General features: G+C 37.8%; 1 protein-coding gene across 2 annotated transcripts in view; it reads right to left on the bottom strand.

The window, feature by feature from the left end:
* The window catches only part of NDFIP2 (Nedd4 family interacting protein 2), a 118,774-nt gene extending 95,488 nt beyond the window's left edge, over positions 1-23,286 (bottom strand). For both annotated transcript variants that reach the window (XM_036753702.1, XM_036753703.1), the window contains exon 1: positions 23,057-23,286. In XM_036753702.1, coding sequence (XP_036609597.1) covers positions 23,057-23,098 — 42 coding nt within the window. In that variant the 5' untranslated portion in view covers positions 23,099-23,286. The remainder of the gene's footprint in view (positions 1-23,056) is intronic.
* Positions 23,287-24,323: the final 1,037 nt, after the last annotated feature.

The following is a 24,323-nucleotide window of genomic DNA, read 5'->3' as shown; positions in this document are numbered from 1 at the left end:
TTTAGGTAATAATTAGGTTTTGGATTTGTTTGGCTATTTTTAATATAATTACTTATCTGTTTTCTTAATGCTGAACCAACCTTGCATGCCTGGCAACTTGGTTATAAGGTATGACAGATTTTACTTAAAGTTTTCAAGTCTATATTCATTAATATATTGATCTAAGGTTCTCTGTGCTTTGTCCTTCTCTGGTTTAAGTATCAGGACTATATTTTTCTCATAAAAGGAGTGTGAAAAAACGAAAAAAAGAGTTTCTGGGTAATCAGTAATCAATTCATTAATTAGACTAGCAAATAATCAAAAAATTGATGGTCAGTGGTCTTTTTTGGTAACCAAAGACAAAACCATGGTAATCCCTGAGTGCTTAAATACCTTTGGAAAAGGAGGTGCCCTTGACAGGTGAAAATCAGCTTTGATTTGTGAACAATTAATGAGGGGGGCAGACATATTAATGAAGAAGTAGGCAAAAAGTCTTCAGCTCTTCCTGCTCAGAATGTGACTTGATCATGAGACTCAGCTGCTTCCAGCTCTCTCGACAAAGGAATCCATCTCTACCTAGACTACTCTGGTTTGTTTTCTCCTTCATAAGCTGGGTCGCCCTAAATTATAATGGAGGATTCCAAGGACAGGGGCTCATTTCTTTGGGGCAACAACTCACCTAGACTGGATTCTGTTTATACTTTAAACAGAAATAACGTCTTCTAGTTGGGTGGGGTGCTGCCCAAGATGGAAGAGCATGTACCTTGAGTATTTGGGCAACCTCATCTATCAACAATATCCCTCAGAGACCGACTGAATGACTGGCAAGGGTTCCTGAATGAGGAAACAGAAAGGAAAAACCTCAATTCTAATTTAGCAATTGGCTATTAATATAATAGAAAAATAATCATTTCTCTCAGGAGTCTGCTACAGTGCTTTCTTTCCCAATTTCTAAGAATATTTTGTGTTGTATGGGTATAAGATATTCTTTAGAAATGTGAAAGAATTCTCTTGGGAATCCATCAGGACCAGGAGGTTTGTGGTTTGGTTTTTTTCAATTACAGCTAGCTCTATTAATTTTTCTGAGATAGGATTACTTAAAATCTCTATTGGTTATTCTGTAAACTTTGGAGATTTTGGTTTTTTTTTTAATTTCTCTATTTTGTGTACTCAGTTACATGGTAGCCTCTGATAATTCAATTATTTTTTCTGGTTTTGTTGCAATTTCAACTTGTTTGCTATATTATTGATAAGATTTGCTAATCTTTCATTTATAATCAGAATGACTAAAGATTTATCAAACTTAAGTATTAAAAAAACACAGCTTTTAGCTTTACTTGTCACTTTTATACTTTTTTGGTTTCTAGTTTATTTCTCTAATTTTTAACATCTCCTTTTCTATGTTTATTTTATATATATTAGCTGATTTTCTAATTTTTTTCATTCATATTCAGTTCCTTAATCTTCTTCTTTTCTATTTTTAATATACGTTTTAAGGATACAAATTCTCCCAAGGACTGATTTAGGTACATCACAGAAATTTTGGATATTCTGTTTCAATATGATCACTTTCTTTCACATAATTATTAATACTATTTGTTCTTTAACCCACTTATTATAGAGGATTTCACAATAAGGTGACCATTGGGATTATGTACTCCCTGAATTGATTACTATTTTTATTGTATTATAATCTGTAAGGGATATATTTATTATAATTTCTGCCTTCTTAAATTTATTGGCAATACCTCTGTGCCTTAATATATGGTTAATTTGTAGGAAAGTTCTATGTAGTTCTGAGAAAAACGCATATACACACACACTATGTGTGTGTGTATGTATATGTGTGTGTGTGTGTGTGTGTACACATATATGTATATGTATATATATAAAATCAGTGTCTTCTTTTGAGTGTCTTTTTTGGGTGTCATGTCTTTGAGTGTCTTTTTTATGTCTAAATGGTACTATTAAATATATGTGTGTATTTAGACCATAAGTTGTATACATTTATTTAAGTTACATATTTATACCATAAGTTTCTTAGCTCTAGTTTCTCAATGTATTCTATTCTACATTTTTCCTCCTCTCTAACTTTATTAAATGTGTTCCAAACTGAGAGAGGGACAATCAGAATAATCCAAGATCTAGCAGCTTCTACATTAAGAGATCGAAGGGCTTGGAATACGATATTCCAGAGGTCAGTGGAGCTAGGATTAAAACCAAGAATCACCTACCCAGCAAAACTGAGTATCATGCTCCAAGGCAAAATATGGACTTTCAATAAAATAGAGGACTTTCAAGCTTTCTCAGTGAAAAGACCAGAGCTGAATAGAAAATTTGACTTTCAAACACAAGAATCAAGAGAAGCATGAAAAGGTAATCAAGAAAAAGAACAAGAAAAAGAAATTGCAAGGGACTTACCAAAGTTGAACTGTTTTGTTTACATTCCTACATAGAAAGATGATGTGTATGATTCATGAGACCTCAGTATTAGGGTAGCTGAAGGGAATATGCATATGTGTGTGTGTGTGTGTGTGTGTGTGTATGTGTGTATATATGTATGTGTATGTGTATATGTATATATCTAGAGAGAGAGAGAGGGCACAGGGTGAGTTGAAGATGAAGGGATGATATCTAAAAGAAATAAAATCAAATTAAGGGATAAGAGAGGAATATATTGAGAGAGGGAGAAAGGGAGAGATAGAATGGGGTAAATTATCTCGCATAAAAGTGGCAAGAAAAAGCAGTTCTGTAGGAAGAGAAGAGAAGGCAGGTGGGGGGGAATGAGTGAATCTTGCTCTCATCAGATTTGACCTGAGGAGGGAATACCATACACACTCAAGTGGGTATCTTACCCCACAGGAAAGAAGGAGGAAGAAGATAAAAAAAGGAGGGATGATGGAAGGGAGGGCAGATAGGGGTGGAGGTAATCAAAAAGAAACACTTTCGAAAAGGGACATGGTCAAGGGAGAAAATTCAATAAAGGGGGATAGGTTAGGAAGGAGCAAAATATAATTAGTCTTTCACAACATGAGTATTGTGGAAGGGTTTCACATAATGATAAGCATGTGGCCTATGTTGAATTGCTTGACTTCTTGGGGAGGGTGGGTGGGAAGGGAAGAGGGGAGAGAATTTGGAACTCAAAGTTTTAAAAACAGATGTTCAAAAACAAAAAAAAAAAAAGTTTTTGCATGCAACTAGAAAATAAGATATACAGGCAATGGGGTGTAGAAATTTATCTTGCCCTACAAGAAAGGAAGGGAAAAGAGGATGGGAGGGAAGTGGGGTGACAGAAGGGAGGGCTGACTGGGGAACAGGGCAACCAGAAGATATGCCATCTTGGAGTGCGGGGGAGGGTAGAAATGGGGAGAAAATTTGTAATTCAAACTTTTGTGAAAATCAATGCTGAAAACTAAATATATTAAATAAATTAAATTTAAAAAAAGACTACAAATCCTCCTTTTTTTTTTTATTCACATTTATAGAGGAAAAAGAGAAGGCCCAACACAGGGGCATGGGTGCAGGGAGAGACATCTATAGTTATTCAGCACTACCTAATTGAAAATCCAGTAAAGCATACTAAGAAGGAAAAGTAAGACAGCTAGGAAGAGAACCAAGAGAAAACAGTGTCATGAAAATCTAGAGAGAAGAACAGGATAATAGAGTCAAAGGCTGCAGACAGGTTAAGAAGTATGAGAATTGAGAAAAGGCCACTACAATTAAGAGATCAGTGGTAACTTTGGAGAGAGCATTTTCAACTAAATGATGAAGTAGGAAGCCAGATTGCAGAATATCAAGAAAAGAATGAGAGAAAAAGAAGTGGAAGCACCAGTTGTAGATGGCCTTTTCAAGGAGTTTAGCCACAAAAGGAGAGATACAGGAATAGTAGCAATGAAATTTTTGAGGATGAAGAAGACACAAGTATGTCTTTTAGGAATTAGGAAAGGAGACAAGGAAAGATTTGTGAGAGCATTAGGGTAACAGAAAGGGCAATCTTCTAGGGAAAACAGGATGAAATGGGGTCACTTGTCTATGTAGAGGGGTTTGCCTTGGCAAGAAGAAGGCATATCTTTTAATGTGAGACATGTTTAAAGAAGGAAACAGCGGCAAAAGGCATCTGAGTGATAAGTGATGAGGAGAAAGGGTGGAAAGAAACTTTTGGTCAATGCCCTCATTTTTAAAAAATGAAATTTTAGACAAGGTTCTCAGCTAAAAGGAGTGGGGTCAGGAGAAGCCATGGGAAGTTTGAGGTGAGATGAAAAGGTTTAGAAAAGCTACTGTTAAGTTGTACAATTAGTTAATTAGGTGTATATCTAATTAGGTATAATTAGTTGATTATATGCCTTGCAATAGTGAGGGCCCAGTTAAGATCATGTAACAAATTTGCAGCAGGTTCAGTGAGCACAGTTTCAAGATTTTTCTCCACCTGCATTCAGCAACACATGAATAGGAACAAAGAAGACAGAATATATGTGTATTTTAAAGCTAGGAATTAGCAGCACAAGACAGAAGATAGCATGGGGTAATAAGGAATTCCAGAGTACATTTTAGGGATGAAGTGTTTTATCAATGGATCAAGATGGGGAAGAGAGGAAAGAGTAGCCAGTGTAGGCAGTGCAGGGGTGATGGCCTGATAAAGAATAAAGGGTGGAGCTATTGAAATTTTGGTGAGGACAAAGAATAGTGTTACAGGTTGTAACACATATGGAAAGATAGAATGATTTTTTTAAGTCCATTTCCTTATAATGGCTAAGCTATGTTTTCTCTCAAAATAAGTCTATGAACAAACAAAATACTGCTGGTACATGCACATTAATTTTAAAGTTTTCCCTAAATTGATGTCTCCACAGAGCCAAAGTCCAGAAAAGGACATGACTGTCAGGAATAGGTACAATTGGTGGTGCAGCGGAAAGATTACTGGAGTAAATTACTGGAGTCCAACAGGCTTGGTTACAATCCTGGCTATGTATAACCTTGGACAAGTCATTTAACTTCTATGGCTATCAGCTTTCTCAATTGTAAAATGAAAGGGTTTAATTAGATGACATACTAATATTTCTTTCAGTTCTAAATCTATGACTTACAATACTATCACCCAACTATCTCTGATACAGTAGATCTTGGCTTAAGGGTTATAATACGTAAAAAATACATGCAACCTGGGCCCTCTTCTCCCTCTACACTACTTCACTTATACTATACTACTTCAGTACTAATCAGCTCCAATGGATTTAATTACCATCTCCGTACTGATGATTCTCAAATCTTTCTTGTCCCGTTATCTCTGCTAACCTCCATTCTAACACCTCCAACTGCCTTTCAGACATCTCAAACTGAAAGTCTAATAGACTTCTTAAACTCAATATATCCCAAACAGAACTGATTATCTTTTCCCCTAAACCCTCCTCCCAGCCCCTCCTACTTCCCTATTATTGTAGAGAGTAACATGATCCTCCCAATCACTCAGGCTCATAACCTAGGAGTCATCCTGGATTCCTCACAATCTCTCACCCCCACATCCAAGTTCCTGCCAAGGCCTGTAGATTTCACCTTTGTGATATCTCTCAAATATGCCCCCTTCTCTCCTCTGACACTGCCACCACTCTGGTACAAGGCCCTCATCACCTCATACCTAGATTATTGCAATACCCTGCTGGTAGGTCTGCCTGTCTCAAGTCTCTCCCCACTCAAATCCATTTTTCATTCAGGCACTAAAGTGATTTTCCTAAAATGCAAGTCTGATCCTGTCACCACCCTACTAAGTAAACTTTTGGGTCTTCCTATTTTCTCAAGGAGCAAATACAAAATGATCTGTTTGGCATTCAAAGTCCATCATAAGATAGCCCCCTCCTACCTTTCCAGTATTCTTACACATTCATCAATCCAGTAATACTGGCTGTTTTGTAAACATGACACTCCATCTCTCAACTCTTATACCCACCATGCCTAGAGTGCTATGCCTCCTCTACTTCAATTAATGATCTCCCTAATTTCCTTTAAGACTCAACTAAAATCTCACCTGCTACAGGAAGCCTTCCCCAATCCCTCTTAATTCCCATGCCTTCCCTCTGTTAATTATTTCTTTTTTATTCTATATATAGCTTGCTTTGTATATATGTTTGTATACTATTCCTCCCATCAGATTATACACTCCTTTAAGAGAGGGCCTCTTTTTTTACCCCAAAGTGTAGCACAATGCCTGGCACACAGCAGGTGCTTAATAAATGTTTACTGATTAATTATAGTAAGGTTATAAGCCTAAGAGACTAGAAAAATAAGTGTAAGAAGTTGGGCCATTGTTTCAGGGAATTTCCCAGAAACAATCCAGCTCACTCTCCCATTTAACCCTGGGCCCAGCATACTGAACATCTGTAGTGTCCATCCAAGATATAGTTAAATGGATATATTTGGGGGCAGCTAGGTAGTGCTGTGAGTGGAGAACCGGTCCTGGAGTCAGGAGGACCTGAGTTCAAATCCGACCTCAGATACTTGACACATGTACTAGCTGTGTGACCTTGGGCAAGTCACTTAACCCCAACTGCCCTGCCAAAAAGCAAAAAAAAAAAAAAAAAAAAGGATATGTTTGTAAGTAACTAATACGAGTTAATTCAGGATAAGTACATAAAAGAATAAATAAAGTGCTAGGTAAAATAAACAGAAATTAGATCATTATTTACTAGCAATATCTTGGAAGGAAAAAGCACTTGAAATAGGTAATAGGCTTAAAAAACTGGGTAACAAGAGTTCAGGGTGGCTAGGTAGCACCGTGGATAGAGTGCCAGGCCTGGAATCAGGAAGACTCATATTCCTGAGTTCAAATCTGGCCTCAGACACTTCCTAGCTGTATGACCCTGGGCACATCACTTAACCCTGTTTGCCTCAGTTTCTCCATCTGTATGATGAACTAGAGAAGGAAATGGCAAACCACTCTACTCTCTCTGCCAACGAAACCTAAAATGGGGTCACAAAGAGTCAGACATGACTAAAAAGCAATTGAAACCGAGTTCAAAGGGCAGGAAACATAGAGTATTGCACCAGGTAACTGCATTAGCAAAGACACAATGGCAAAAAAAGTGTGAGTGCACCACAATAGTGAGTAGTAGGTTGGTCCAATGTAACTAAAACTTAGACTACATAGTGGGGAGTAGATGGTATAAGGTTAGATAAGTTGGCATCAGCCAGTAGATGGCACTGAATATTCTAACCACCTAGTGCATATGACATATGTAACAGGAAACTTACATACAATATCATTCCTGGAGTCACGGTGGTCCCATACAGGAGTGGTCTTTCAGCTTTTTTTGATTGTACACCTCTATTAGTAAAAAAAAAAAATCTAAGCATCTACACCCAAATTACATGTGTGTACTACTGTACTAATACTTCTATACATCACAACACTGAGAAATTTTTTAAAACGAGATCAGGAGGAAATCACATTTGATCCCACAGTCAAAGCAGCAACATGGCCAGATCTACACTTTTAGGAAAATCACTCTGGCAACTGTGTGGAGAACAGACAGTATAAAGGAGAGAGGAGGCAAGAAGGCTATTACAATACAGCGGTGATGTGGTCTGAACTAAGGTAGGGGTGTACAAGTAGAGAATCAGAGGGGGGCAGAGGTGGAACTGATAAGATATGAGAACTGGCTGCATATGTGGATGTGGGATAACAGAAGGTAAAAAGCTAAACAAGACAGACACTGAAAATGGCGCAAACCTGAATGACCAGCAGGAAGGTGATGCCCAGAGGAGAAATAGAGAAATCCGAAAGAGAGGCAATGTTATATCTTTGACCCAGATCATAACATATCCATGCTGGCACATCTCGTGGGACTCTATCTGTCCCACAAACAAAAATGAAATAGGGAGAGAGAAGACTCATACTGGTCATCGCTTCTCCTTCTGAAGTGGACTATCCAGTCATAAAGTGATATGTGAGGCAGAATTTTAACAACGGCACCTGCGTAGCTTCTATAGGTGTCAGATAGTTTATAATTATCCTGAGAGACCAATTTCTGGCTGAGAAGGGGGGAAGTTTGGGAGCATGCACTGCAGAGGAAGGAGGCAAGAGTGGTAAAGTATTTGGGGACAAGGGTAGATGTAAATTGTACTGGAGACGAGCTCATGATTGCCTACTATAGTGAAGGTGAGAAAATATCTGTCTTCCTACCCTCAGTTAACTCCTTGGTGTCAAGCCATAGAATCCCTGGGATGACAAGATTTATGCTGCTTCTCCCTTCATCCATCTTGAAGTCATCAGCCGCTGACTTGCTGTTCAAATGCTTTGGCAAAGTTGTGTATAGTAGAAGGTGGGCAGAAGCGAAGGTTACTGGGGCATTGCATGCATCTCCTCCAATATCAACCACAACTGCCTCAGCCACAGCAGTGATCAAGCTGCTTTTACCTTTCACTCATGACACAACTGTAGATGCTCTGTAGCAGAGTACAACCTAGTAAGTCAGCACCAGACTGACTGCAGAATTATGAATAATTCAGTCACAGAAACTCCCAAAGACTATCTCGTAAGTTATAAAGGGGTTGAATTTGCATCAGTGTGGCGAGTACCCAAATCAGTAAGATAAGATGGACAAATCCCTGAACTATATGAACCCTAAAATGTGGTAGACATGACATACACTTCTACAATTTTCTTTCTATACCCACACAATTTAGCTTCACCCAAACTACCTAAAGTTCTCTATCTCCAGTCTCATCATTTTTCTTTGATCTTGTAAAAGTGTTTCTGGGAGAGACTTCAAGTCAGTATCATATACACATGATTTTAAGTTTAAGTTCTACCTAGGTTATTGTCTTCAGGAGTTAATTAGTTTTATCTAAATATGCCATGTGCCTTGATACTTACATCAACTAAGGATAAAACATGCTTATTATTACTGTAATTAATAACGACTAACATTTACATAGCACTTTAGTGTTAACAATAGCCAATAAGCACTGGGGCATAAGGTATCTAAAAATTAAGTTTCTGGAATATCATTTTGTTCTAAATGCAATCAACATCTTCCCATAAGAATCTATAAAGGTGTGAGGAAAAGGAGGAGGAGTGAACGATGTTTAGAAAAATATTATGATGTTTCTTCACTCAAGTACTGAAGACGCAAAACAGAAATCCAAACAAAACTTTCGAAAAAGAGAAACAAATACTCCATGATTACTAAACTGGCTACTTTTTCAGAAATAAAATTGCTTACTATATTCTAGCTCAAGGGTGGGGAACCTGAGGCATCAAGGCCACATGTGGCCCCTCTAGGTCCTTGGGTGTGGCCTTTTGACTGAGTCCAAGTTTTACAGAACAAATCTTTTTATTAAGGGGATTTGTTTTGTGAAGTTTGGATTCAGTCAAAGGGCTTCACTTGAGGGTCTAGAGGACCACATGCAGCCTCAAGGCCCCAGATTGCCTACTTCTGTTTTAGCTATTCATAGTGGGATAAGAGAAATGCTCTGTATTAGCTTAATGACCACCATTTCCTTAAGACAGTAAGTCACATAACAAGCAGGAGCTTGCAGAATTTAGCTGACATCAAATTTTGGCTGGTTAGTGGTAAAAGATTTTCTAGCTCAGCTTTATTACTTCTATTTACTTAAGATGAACATGTCAAGTAATGAGGCATAATTCTGGTGTTATTTGTTAGTCTGTAAATTCCAACTTTATTCCTAGTGTTTTAATGTTATCTGATGCAGAACTCCTTCCACTATCTGTTCTTTGATATATAAGGTTTTACTTTGCCTTTACGCCCTCTGTAAAATTCCATTGAATCCCTCCTGCTTGATCAAACTAGACCTATATGAGGTTACTTAAACTGATGCTTAAGGAACACAGGGTTTTGTATACTATGCGTCTATGCTGAGCATATATATAATACACTGGTTGTTAAAATGTCACTACATGATGGTAAGTACGACCGGCAGCTGTCCCTATCAACAAATCCTTGGACAATTTTTACGACAATAAGTAGAGCTTAAAAAATAAATACTAATACTGATTTTATCACTGCAATACATATTTATTTCATTAAACGTACAACTTATTTGATGAATATACAGTAATGAAATATAGAAGAATTCTACAACTCTAAATCTATGTTCTTAGAAAATGGACTCATATAAAACTCTTAATATAAGCAAAAAAAGAATGAAGAAAACAGGCTTGGGATCCCAAATGACAGACCATGATTATGTCACAGATCACAAGATTTATAACTAGGAAGGAAAATAGAGATCACCTAGCATTTCCTCATTTTATAGACGAGAAACCTTTGATACGTGGAGATAAAAGAGATTTACCACAAAGTCAAAGAGGTAACAAATCAGAGAACCAGATTTTGAATTCAAATCCTCTGATTGATCATCTCCTACTAGGCCAGTAGTTCTCAAAAAAGACAGCTAAGAGGGGCAGCTAGGTGGCACAGTGAGTAGAGCACTGGCCCTGGAATCAGTCCCAAATCTCACATAGGGTATCTTCATTCCTCACAAAAAAAGTTTAGAACAGGCCTGCACAACATATGGCCTGCAGGCCGCTTGCAGCCCAACAAAAGATTTCAGGTGGCCTGGAAAAAATGTAGAGAACGTAAAAGAAAGTAAAGATGTAAGCAATAAAGATGTCATAACTGCTTTGTCCATGCCCTGCTTAACCTGCCTTCCAATAGTCACTATTGTGCCTGTCATGTAACTTGGCAAGTGGGCTGCCACTGCACACTCTCTCCACATCAACCAACCATCCTCAGTCTGTCTCTAGTCTGAAAGGAGTGGGAGTCCTCCTATCTTTTCGCTGTGTTTTCCATCGTTACTGGCGTTGAACAGGGACAAAGTGAGTGCAGCCACATGGCAATGACAACGCAGCTGACACCCACTATGCAATAAAGGGCAGCAACGCAAGGGCTTCCTCACTGCCCAGCCACCCTCCAAGTTACATAAGTGTCTGGAGCTCTCTCAAGGTCAGACACTCAGTTCAGTATTTCTTTGTCTGTGAGCAGTTGCTGTGGAGATTTCTTGGTTCTAACATTAAAGTTTTTGGGGTGACTTTGTAAAATGAGTGATAAAAAGAAATGGCAGATCAAATCAGAACACAGAGTTTCCTTCATTAATGCAGAGTGCACAAATAGGTACTTGTTTACGTACACGAGAGACAAAATATTGTGCTTTGCTTGTCAAGAAGCAATAGCTCTTCTGAAGGAATACAATCTTCGTCGCCATTTCGAATCAAGGCATCCTGACTTAAGCAAATTGGACACTAATGAAAAACAAATTAAAGCATCCAATTTGCTGAAAAATCTCAGTGGCAAACAATGGTTTTTCAAGAAAGCAAACTCAGAAAATGAGGCAGCTACTAAGGTTAGTTTTCAGATTTCTAAAGAAATTGATCACAAACATGATTCTGGAGGATGATAAACTGATTGCTGACAAGAAGTGTAATATGACCCATTAACTAACTATAAACCATAAAAAACGTGGAAAATGTATTAAAACTTCTACAACTTAGCAAAGTAATTTTTAAACATTAATATGATTTCATGATAAATAAAAATCTTAATAAGTGTAATTAATTGATACTGATTTCCCTTTTTTAAATTTGGTTTATTTGCAAAACAGTTTAATCATTAATTATACCTTTATTTGGAAAGTGAGCTGCTAAAAACCTATCTGCTGCCCAAAGAAGTTTAGCCTATTTTAATTTAGGACCCTTACTGCCAAGTTGTGCAGGTCTGGTTTATCCTTACTAACCTAATCACTCCATCAAGTGAAAAGAAGTGCTGTGGATCTGGGTATGTAGGCCCAAAGCTGAATTTAGGCGGGCCTGAGTTTTTAAATCCAGCTTCAGACACTTACTAGCTGAGTGACCCTAGGGAAGTCACTTAATCGCTCCAAAAAAAAACTGTATCACACACCAACATAATAAAGAAAAAGAATCTTAAAAGAATAATATATTTTGAAAAGTATGTCAAAGTGTATAGGCACTCAATAGCTCATTACAAATTACTCACCAAAAAGCATCCCTAGATTGATTCCAATTAACAAGGAATTATTGAAAGCATTTTGCATAGTATTAATTAAAAGTGAAGGAAGTGGTAAGTCCAGAATATTCACAGCATTAATATCCTTGAAATTATTTCAAAATAATAACTATGACTTTATATATCAGTCATAACAAAAAGGAAAACTATAAACTAGGAACATAATTAAATGAGAATTGATTAAACCAAGGTCTTAGATTTAATTAATTAATTAAAATTTAAATAAATTAGTCTAACAATTTAATTAAACGAGTCCTTCCAACAACAGGCTTTAAAACACAAGCAATGTCCCTAGGTTAAGAGAGGAATGAATGAATATGAATGATAAAACACCTATTAAGAATTTACTATGTCTGTGCCAAACACTGTACTAAGCAGTGGGGATAGTTAGGGTACAGACCTATGATTTTATTGGCACAGGGTACTCCTAAAAGGGAAAATGTTCCCTCCACCAGTACAGGTCAGCACCTTTGAGGTACCTGGTGCACAAAGAGCAAATATCAAAGCAATTTGCTCAGGGTCACACAGCCAGTATGTATCAAAGAAAGGACTTGATTTGAGATCTTCCAGGCTCCAAGGCCTGCTTTTAATACACAGCTACAACAACCTCCCTCTAAACCTGGGGAATACTTATGCAAAATCAAAGACAATCCCTGCCCTCGAGAACCATACATTCTAATAGAGGCAACTAGAATAGGGAAATGGTCCTGTAGTAGCACTTTGGTCCTTAAAGCTACAGAGATGGTGAGGGAGGCTACAAGGACATAAGGATTAACACATTTCTTCCAGGAATGATGATAGAGAGGATTTTGATCATGGTTCTTCAACAGGCAAGGAGTAGAGAAGAAACTGGAAAAACTGTTGAAGAGACTGTTGGGGGGTAAGGAAGCAGTGAAGTGAGGCATGGCTTCCAAAAATAGTGGGCCAGGAGAATCACTAATGGGAGGTGGGAGGGGTACAAGGCAGGGCAGCAGTTCCAGATGAAAAGTTTGGAAATCAAATGAGCCTCAGAACACATTTTCCCATTTTAAAGAATGTTAAGTTGTGGGCTCCCAACCACAAAATTCATTTAACCCTTACTCTTGCACCTGCTAATGAAGCTCTAGAGCCTAACCATCCTTTCTCAGTGTTTCTATGAAGAACTACATTATAAATTCCAAATGGGATTACAGTAAGTAAACATCTTCTGTCCACCTCCACCATTTCCTAACCTTCCCCAATCAACCTAAAAATTGTGAATTGTTTGGAGAAGGGGGAGAGTGGAAGGGAACTTTTTCCAGTAACAGCTCTTCCAAATGGACTGGGCAAGAACATAGTTATGTAGCATCTAAAAACAAAACTAATTTCTTGTTTCAATGGATCTGTAATATCAGGGCAATTTCTTCACTAGTAGAGGGAGCATAATCCCTCCATTATCTACTGACATTTATATGACTTCTAATATAATGCCTATCTGATTACAGATGTCACGTTTTTAAAATTAAAAGTTAACATATATGGTATTATTAATGTTTTTAATGTAATATTTAATATAATGGCTAATATTTATATTGTGCATAACTATATGGTCATGTTTTCCTACCCAAAGAATTCAGGTACTCTTTTTAATTTAGAAGTTATTTCAGGAGTATTCAGGGTACCTAACTCAGGGTCGTTATTATAAACAATATCTAATGTATCTTAAATGTATGACAGTACTAATTAAGAAATAACTTCAGATTGAGTTTACTATGTTGAAATTATATAGTTCTATCAAACAAGAATAATAGACTTGTAGGAAGAAAATCAACTGAGTTTTCCTAACTAAAGTTTTAAAAATACACCCTAATGTGAACAGATGGTAAAATAAACCAAAAATATTTACAGCATAAAAATAATCATAAGCTACTCATCAATACAGATTTTTCAAATGGTCATTATTAACTTAGTCCAATTACTTTAACACTAACACAAAATAAGCACACCCTATATTTTTCATATTACATGTTTTTCTAAATTGTTTGTTTTTTTGGGGGGGGGAGGATAGGGCAATTGGGGTTAAGTGACTTGCCCAAGGTCACACAGCTAGTACATGTGTCAAGTGTCTGAGGCTGGATTTGAACTCAGGTCCTCCTGACTCCAGGGCCAGTGCTCTACTCACTGTGCCTCCTGACTCCAGGGCCAGTGCTCTACTCACTGTGCCACCTAGCTGCCCCTAAATTTTCTAATAACAATGCTCAATGTCAATTTTTAAAAAATCTTCTGTGGCACTTATTAAATACTTATTTTAAATACTTATTAAATTAAATACTTATTAATTTATTAAATTAAATTATTAATTATTAAATTATTAATTTATTAAATTAAATACTTATTTTAAAAATTCATGCAACAAGTATTTACTAAGCACCTATTGTATGTAGGTCACACTCAATTAAGATTATCAAAAATGTTAGAAATTTAATGTTTGATAAAATTGTCTACCTCCTTAGTTATTATCACTAATATATATATATATGTATATATATATTTAAAATGTGACTGGCATTAGTTAATTTTTACTTATCTAGTAACATGAAAATAGTTTATAAAATGATGGCTCTCTTGTAATTATGGATAGTTTAACAATAATAAAAGAATAGCATTAACCACTAATATGGTAAAATTTTCCTTTAATATATATTTTCTCTTCTCTTGAAGATAAAAATCAACGTTTAAAAGATGTCCCCCTTGAAAATATAGGCCATAAAAAAGGCTATGCTTTCTCAAAACATCAGGTTAAAATGTTTTAAATTGTACTAAATGCTCAAATATGAAAATACAGCGTAATTTCTATCCTGATCTTGCTTCTTCCTGTTGAAAATGTTTTTCTAAGAAACCGTTTATATCAGTAAAATTTAATTTTGTACTTTAGTTATGACATCACAAATATGTGAAATGGAATTTCCTTCAGTCTAGACTCTAGCTTCACTTAGTCATGGCAACTCTAAGGCTAACAGTAACAAAATCTTCAACAGTAAGAAAGTTTCTAGCTAAGATTCCTATCTCTTGATAGTAAATTTGTTAATGATACAGGAAACAGAATTGTACATAAACTAAGAGATGATGGAGGTGGGGAAAGTTCTTTTAAATTTCCCCCTCCCCCAAAAATGGCTTAGGTACTCAATGATAAAATTATTTCACCTTTAAGCCTATAAACACAGCTTCCCTTCAGACACATCTGCATTACTATAATTTTATAAAAACCACCAACAATTAGGACAATCATGGATTGAAATATGAAATTCTAAGTTTGTTGGAAATATGACTTTAAGGAATTAAAGAAATATTTTTAAATTGTTGAAAGTACGTGTACAACAGAAAAATGACTTAAGAAAAAATTTGTTTTCTCAAATCATGAGATTCTTTTACATATCACCTAAGGAGTTAGATTCACTTACATGGTACCAACTAACACTAATTTCATACATTATTTTCAATCCATACATTTTCCACATATTCACAAAACACTACTATTAGTTAACCCATCAACTTCACACAGTCTTGATCAACCCTTGTCCTCTATCCCTTGCCAAACTCTCAACCCTCTAATACTCCCAACACCTTCATCCTCCATTCCTACTCACATGGAGTTGAACAAAGCTAGCATAGTTACATATTAAGTGACTGTGTATAGTATGAATTCATGTTATCCAATCTCAACTGGGCTTTCACTACAGCAATACAATCGGTTTATTCTTTCCTAATTAACTCTTTATCTCCTTCTCTCTAGAAGCTATTCCAAAATATCTCTTCTTTACTCAAGCCTTCAACACTTCTCATTCCCCAAAACTCTATCCAATTCTCCAAATCACCAATGATTAAAGAAATGCAAATTAAAGCATCTCTGAGGCCCAATCATACTGGCAAACTTGACAGAAAAGGAAAACGACAAATATTGGAGAGGCTATGGGAAAACAGGCACATAAATGCACAAGATGGAGCTATGAAATGGTACAGCCAGACTGTAAAGCAATTTGAACCTATGCAAAAAGACACTAAAATGGGCATAACCTTTGCCTACTGATAACAGTAAAAAGATAACAGGGGAGAAAGTTGTAAATGTACAAAAATCTTTACAGCAGCTCTTTTTTATAGTGGCAAAGAAATAAAAGTCAAGAGGATGCCCATCAACTGCGAAATGGCTAAACAAATTATGGTATAGGAACATAATAGAACAGTACTGTGCAGTAAGAAGTGATGAATGAGGCCCAGAGAGGTTAAGAAGTTAAGTGACTTGCCCAAGGTTTCAAAGGCAATTAGTAATAGACCCAGGATGTTAACTAAGGTCTTGTGACTCTAAGTACAGTGAGCTTTCCCCTGCACCACACTGGCTCTCAAGTCTTCAGCTTTCTGCTAATTCTTTCACTATATTCTTTCCCTCAGGGAAGTCAGTGCATTGCTTCAACAATCACCTTTGCACAGATAACTCTTAAATTATACATATAAACACTTAAATCATTACTTCCCTTAGCTCTAACTGCATATCTCTACATACCAGCAAAAATGTACACTTGAATTATCTATCACTTTTTTTCTTCTACAATACTTCAAGAACGCATGATTTTGTTAGTATGTTAATGTTGATCAGTTAGAATACCTCTGACTTGACAGACTATCATTCAAAGTTATTATGGCTAAAATGTTATCTGTCTCCAAATTTAGCCAGATTATTGCAAGACAAATTACTGAGCCTATACTCAAACCTCAAACTCAACATGGAAAATTATCATCAATCCCCCAAAACAAGATCCCCTGCCAATCCCTTATAGGAGATAGTATGTAAATTGGCCCTGGAAGATGGGTTTAAAAAACTGGATCAGCAAATATGGGTAAGGAAGATATCCAGATAAAGGAAGAGCATGAATAAAGGTATGGAAATGGGAAGGTGCAGGATAATGTACTTACTCAATGCTGTACCAATGACGAAAAGAAGTGGGAAGGAAAAGGGCCTTATCAGTACCAGATTACAAAAAAGTAATCAATAAAATCACTTGATACTAGTTTACCAAAACAGGTGGGGTTAGGGAATCAATCAGTGCAACAGATTGGGTATACAACACACAGAAACAATGTTTGACAAGCTGGAAGACTCCTGTTACTGAAGGAAGGACTCATTACTTAGCAAAAACTGCACAGCAGTCTGGCACAAATTAGGTTTAAGACCAACACTTCACAACATATGACAAGATACTCTCCAAAAGGTAACATTGCCTAAATATAAAAGGTCACATCATAAATAAATTAGAGGAGCAAGGAAGAAATTACCTTTCAGATCTATGTTTAGAAGAAGAGTTTGCGACAAAAACAATAGAATCAAAAATAATAAAACTGACAATTTTGATTATGTAGAATCCAAAACTTTTTGCATAAACAGATCAAACATAGTTAAAACTTAGAGGAAAAGTAATTGGGTAAAAAATTTTGGAGCAAGTTCCTCTTTTAAAAAGTCTCATATCCGGGATATATAAGGAACAGATTCAAATGCATGAAACTAAGAATCATTCCCCAGTAGATAAAGTCAAAGAATATGAATATTCAGTTTTGAAAGGAAGAAATTCAAACTACCAACAATTATATTTTTAAGTGCATGAAATCACAAATTACAGAAAATCAAGTTAAAGCGACTTTGAGGTTTCACCTCACAACTATCAGATTGGTAAAGATGACAAAAAAGGCCAACTTTGGATGGGCTTCAGCAAAATAGGTACATTGGTGCACTGTTGGTATGGTGGTGAATTGGTCCAGCCATTCTGGAAAATAATTTGGAACTTTGCTCAAAGAGTTACTAAAGTATACATACCTTTTGGCTTAGCTTATACAGTTAAAAAAAAAAAGAGGTCTATCATCCTTAATTTGTATTTGTTCAGTGTACAGTCTCATGCCTGTACTAGGCCAATACCCCCCCCCCAAAAAAAATCAGTAAAGGAAAAGGACCTGTAAGTTACAAAAATATTTACAACAGCTCTCGTTGTGGGAGCCAAAAACTGAAAAGTAAGAAGCTGTCCTCCTTTTGGGCAATGGCTAAACAAATTGTGGTATATGAATATAATAGAATAATTGGGCCATTAGAAATAACGAAATGGACAGTTTAGAGGAAACTAGCAGACCTACAAAGTGATATAGAATGAAGTGAGCAGAAACAGGAGAATAATTTATAATAATGTCAACATTATAGAGAAAAGCAAACATGAAAGACTTTAAAATCCTAGTCAATGCAATGAGACCATGAGTTGAAAAGAATGAACACAAAACATACCACTCACCTCACATCAAAAAGGTTGACACTTTAAAATTCAACATGAAACATACATTTTCAGACACGGCCAAAGTAGATATTTGTTTTGCCCAACTATGCATCTATGTACTGACAGCTTTATTTTTTGGAGTTCAGTTGTTGTTAAATTTAATTCGCTAAATGGGGGGGTGGGGAGGGAGGGAGAAGATAATATTAGGAGGAAAATAATAATAAAAGAATTCTGTTTTAATCTTAAATGGCTATGCAAACATGAGCTATTATTACTGTACTCTATTATTCTCCTTCATGAACTCTAAGCTCTAGCCAAACAGGTTTGCTCTCTTTTCCAAGAACTCACTCCATGCACCCTACCACCTCCACCTCATTGCCTTTTTTTTCACAATGTACCCTATGTCTGGATAGGCCTCGCTCTCCTTTTTTCTGAATTCTTTCATATCCTTCAAATCACTTGCCTAAAGCAATCAAGGGCATGTAATACTGTGTATTACAATGATCTGGGCTGATGTCTTAACACCTGCACCCCCACCCCAATCTATAAAGATAAGGGCCGTGTCATCTAAACTTTGTATCTTTGTTGCACTTAGTACACTCTGTGTACTAATACATGTCCGGGGGAGGGGCAATAGATCAGAGTATTTTTGAAGAAAATAGGCAATCCAGTTGACACTAAGGTATCAAGTTTGTGGCAGGTATGAAATAAGGCTGAAAAAAATAGGGTAAAGCTAGAGTGGAGAGCCTCAAGCGTTGGTGAATATTTATGAGCAGAAAAAAATATCACGAGATCTATGCAAAAGACTGGTATGAAGGATGGACTTAAGGAAAGAAAAGTAAAAAACAGAAGATTTGTTAAGAAGCTACTTGCAATCTTTCAGGTGGGTACTACAGTGGCTCAAGTTAAAAAAAAAACAGTACGAGACAGAAAAGAAGATAAAGTAGAAGCAGAATCACAGAGAACTTTATAATAGACTGGCTATGAGAAATGAAGAAAAAAAAGAATAATCAGATATAACCCTAAGGTTTCAACATAGAGATTGGGGAAATGATGGGACCATTGATAAAAAATGAAGAGTTCATAAGGTAGAATATTAGCAAGGAGGATAAACTCAGTATTGGACATGTTAGGTTAACAATCATTTATTAAGCACCTACTGTGCAAGGCACTGAGCTAAGTGCTGGAGGCACAAAAAAAGGTTTTAAAGAAAAGCCCTTTTCAAGAAGTTCATAGTTTAATAAGGAAACTCATGAGGAAACATACAAATAAGTATATACAAACAAAATATATAAATGATAAATTGGAGCTAACCAAAAGAGGAAAAGAACAAGTGTAATTTCAGAAAGCCTTGGAGGGATTTTAGCTGAAAGCTGAAAGAAATAAAGAGGTGGAAATGAGGAAAGAGAATTATAGGGATAAGGGATAAATTGGTGAAAATGCCAGAAGTTGGGCAGTGGACTATCTTCTACAAGAAACAACTAGGAGGCAAGTATCACTGGAGGGGTGGGTGGGCGGAGGGATTAAGGAGTAAGAAAACTGGCAAGTTAGGAAGGGGCCATGTTATACAGGCCTTTAAACACCAGATAGAGGATTTTATATTTGATCCTGGAGGTAACTGGGAGCCACTGAAGTTTACTGAAGGGGGGGAGGGGAGGTGTCAGGTTGACATGGTCAGATCTTCCCAGAAGGCAACTGAAATGAGAGAAGAGGGCATATGTGAGAAGTATTTTGAAGGTAGAATCAACAGGACTTGGCAACAGACTGAAATGGGAAGGAGGGGTTGAAAGAGAGTGAAGAGGCTAGAATGACACCTAGCTTGTCAGACTGGGTGACAGGAAGGATGGTGCTACTCTCAACATTGCTAAGGAAATTCAGAAGAGGGGAGAGCTTAGGGGTTAGCGTGGGGAGGGAAAGACAATGAGTTCTATTTTAGACATGCTGACTTTTAAGATGTCTATGGGACATCCAATTTGAGATGTCTAACAAGCATCAGAGGTCTGAATCCCTAGGTTAAGAGAGAGGTTTACAGTTGAATAAACAGATCTGAGAATCATTAGCATAGGAATGATAAGGAATCTACCAGAGCTGATGAGATCACCAAGGGAAATAATACAGATTAGAGAAAGTAGAGGACTCAAGACAACATCCATGTTTGGCAGGAACTATCTGGCAGAAGATCCAGCAAATGAAACTGAGGAGTAGTTTGAAAAGCAGTGTCATAAAAACCTACAGAGAAAAGAGCATAAGGAGAAGAAGGTGATTAACAGTGTCAAAGGATGCAGGGAGGTTAAACGAGGATGAGGATTGAGAAAAATCCATCTCTTGGATAGCAGTTTCAGTGAAATGAAGTGGGAAGTCAAACTGCAGAATGTTAAGAAGAAAGGAAACATGGAAAGTACATGAAAAATCATTTATCTCCAAAAGCAGTATCTAATAGCATAACACCAAGAAGTTCTCTACATTTTGGTAGAGAAGTACAGGAGAATTTTTCAGTTTGGGGGGAAAGAGCACTATAAAGACACTATAAAGCACAAGGATTTTTACATATTTCCAAAAGAAGCTGGGGTGGGGAGGGGGGTCCGCAGGGTTAATACAGAAATAAAGTACGAAATCCGCTATCAGTATTTTGGTTTCAGGGACTTTTAAAAAATAAAATTAACTAGTCACAGGGATTATAAGAAATCATTCTTACAGGTCAATCACTGTTAGTAATTTAACTTGTTTTGAATTATATCCTGCGTATGAGGATTCTTTATATGAGCCCATAAGGGGTGATGGTAAAACACCAAAGTGAAAGAAGCTACTGCTACCTTTACTTAATTCAATGCTTAAAAAGATCTCTAATTTCTTTAGTGCATTAAGTCCCTCTGAAAAGATCAACCTCTCTCTCCAACACTGACAGATAAGAATTTGAAAAGCCATAAAGAGAAGAAAAGGAACCTATTTTCAGTTTAAGAGTATTTTTGCTAATTTAAGTGAAATGCATAACTTTTTTAAGAATAATACTAAAATTGAAGTTCACTAACAAAATAATGCCCTACAAAAAACGGAGGCAGTATCAGAACTGTTTTGATAGTAGCAACAGGATTTTTGGAAGGTCTTTTGGACCATTAAAAGAATTTTTAAAATCACTGAAAACTTAAGTGTCATGTAAGTTTTTTGATGTGCTTTTATACAAAATAATTAAAACAATTACAATATGAATTGTTAATGATTTTTCTGAGCATACTTGAAGATTCAAGGCCCCACCTTAAATGAGTGAATGAAACAAGACAGTGATCCTTAGAGAAACAATGCAAGTAAATGTGAAAGGTGAAATTAGAGACCCATAAACCATGTAACATAGCTAAGTTTTTAAAGATTTAGGAATAGTGTAACAATTCACTTTATTGTAGCATCAAAGGAGAAACCAATAGAATACGTGATGGAGTTTGAGCTGCTCTTAGCCCCACCTCCATCCAAATGCTTTTACCTCTTGAAAGTTTATGGAACACACTGAATTCGTTATTAAATTTAGAAGTAAAAACTATTAGTCCAAGTCAGCTCTTAAGTAGGTTCTCTAATGGAAATAGATCCACTATAGAATGTCCCACACATGGCAAAATAAAAGTATAAAACAGAAGAATATGAAAGGAAGGGAAAGGAAGGGAAGGATAGAGGAAAGGAAAGGGGGAAGCGAAGGGGAAAAGGAAGGGACTAGGAAATGAAAAAGGAAGTTATTGAGGGAGGAAGAGATTTACTTCCCTGAATCTTAACTGGAAGTCTACATCAGTCATTCTTGACAAGTGGTTGGGGCACCCTAGGGAGTCTTCTAAGTCAAAACTATTTTCATAACAATATTAAGACGTTTCCATTTATAATGAGATACATACATACACACACATATATAATTCATGTAAACAAAAGCTCCTGGGGGAGGAAATTTTTAAAAATGTGAAGACGTCCTGAGACCTAGTTTGAGAACTGCTGCTCCAGACTATAAATTGCAGATTAGATGAACTGCTAATCTGTACAGGTAGTGGGAGCTACCTCTTCCAAAGGAATAACCTCAGGTTAATAGGCATTTATATAGCTCTTTTAAAGTATGCAAAGCCATCTACAAATAGATTCTTCTCATTTGAGACCTCATAACCTCCCTTTTAAAGTGGAAAGAGACTGTAACTGATCCATTTTACAGATAAGGGAATCGAGGCTCAGAGACACTGAGGAACTGTGCCCACCGTGGCACAGAGCTAGCAAGTGTCAATGAATGGCAAAATTCCGAATCCGGGTCTTTCTAACTCCAAAGTCCACAATCTGACTAAGGCAGAGTCAGAATCAGTCCCGGGCAACTCCAAAGGGGGAGAAATACTCCAAAACAGAAGTCAAACGCTGAGGCCAGATGTTGACTAAATTCCACCACCCCACCCAGCTTCCGCTGCCCACGTACCTGCCCGCCCCCGCCCAGCCCTCCCCGGAGTTTCCCAAACGCAGAATCCTTTTCCAGGAGGAAGCCCATCCGCGGGGCGCCCGGAGTCACCCAAGTCTTCGGGAGGCAGGGAAGGAGCCGGACAAACGAAAACTGATTTCGAGGCGAGGGCGGGGGTGAGGGTGGGGGCGGGGGGAACGAGGCAGCGCGCGAGCGCGAGCTCTCGGTGCGAGCCCCGAGCCCAGCCCGGGATCCCCGGAGCGAGGACGGGCAGCGCCCGCTCCAGCTGCGCGGCCCTGACTGGGGGGGACAGCTCCCGGAGCGCGAGCTCGCCCCGAAAGGGACACAGGGTCGGCTTCACTCACCACTTGGTAGCGGCGAGCAGTCATCGGCTTGTGAAGATCCATCCCCGCCGGTCTGCAGGAAGCTCCGGGACTAGGAAAGGGTTGAGAGGTGGGAAGGGAGGGCGGTCCGAGACCCAGAGGCTCTCAGACGCTTTGGCTGCCTCCGCGTCCTGACGGAGCAGACTCACTTCCTGCCCCAGCTGAGACCTCCGCGCTGTCCGTGGTCAAGACGAGGCGCTGCAGTCCTCATCTGGAACCTGCCTGAGCTACTGAGCATGCGCTGCTCGGGGGCACGCGCATGCCTGATGGCTCCTTTTTTTTTTTTTTTAAAGAGTCCCTTAGTTTCCAGATCGAGGTTTGACTCTTTCTGGGTAGGAGTGACAGAGGGACCTGCCGGGGAAGGATGAGCTGCCTTGGTGGTGGCTTATCTGTCGCGTGGGCCGTGGCCGCGAGAGTGGAACTTATTACCCGCCATGGTTAGACTTGACGGGTCCCTTCCGTTCACACACACACACACACACGCACACGAGAAAAGCCAGATCCCACAGTCACCCGCCTTTAGGATCCTTTAGGTTCTGTTCACTCATCCCTAATTTCCTTCAAAGCTCAGCTCTCATGCCACATCTACCTCAGGCCTTTCCGAATTTCCCGCTCCCCCCCCCCAGTTTTTTTCTTTTAAATTAAAAAAAAAAAAAGAGTTGTGGATAGAGTGCTAAACTTGGGAGTCAGACACTAGTTAGCTGTATGATCTGATGGTGAGCAAATTACTTAACCCGTCTGCCTAAGCATTTTTATCTAGAATAGATCATAATGACACCTGCACCTCCTAGGGTGGTGTCCCAAAAGTCTTGGTGCAATTAAAGACCCTTTTTGGGACACCCTGTATATATAAAAGAGCTCTGCAAATCTTAAAGCACTGTATGTTCTTTTGTATGCACATTAATGTGTAAGGGTAGGACAGAATGAAGCTCCTTGAGAACAAGGGCTCTTCCCCTGCTATCTACCCAGTACACTGCGTGGGACATAGTGGGCGCGATAGATGACTAGTTGATTAATCGATTCATCAAAGAAAAATGCAAGAATACATGGAGTTTCCCAAAAGCTTCATGGAGAGGCTAGTGAGATAGGGTTACTTTTTGGGCAAGAATATTTATAAATAGACTTGAACATCTGACAAATGAAAATTCGGTTAGTAGAAAGAGATACTTAATCTTGGCCGCCTCCGTTTTCTCATTTGTAAAATGGGAATGATAATAGCTTTTCCCTCACAAAGTTTTTGTAAGGACCA

The sequence above is a fragment of the Trichosurus vulpecula genome, chromosome 4, assembly GCF_011100635.1.
Source record: "Trichosurus vulpecula isolate mTriVul1 chromosome 4, mTriVul1.pri, whole genome shotgun sequence".
In the NCBI taxonomy this organism is placed as follows: domain Eukaryota; kingdom Metazoa; phylum Chordata; class Mammalia; order Diprotodontia; family Phalangeridae; genus Trichosurus; species Trichosurus vulpecula.
This window is presented reverse-complemented; position numbering and strand designations above follow the sequence as displayed.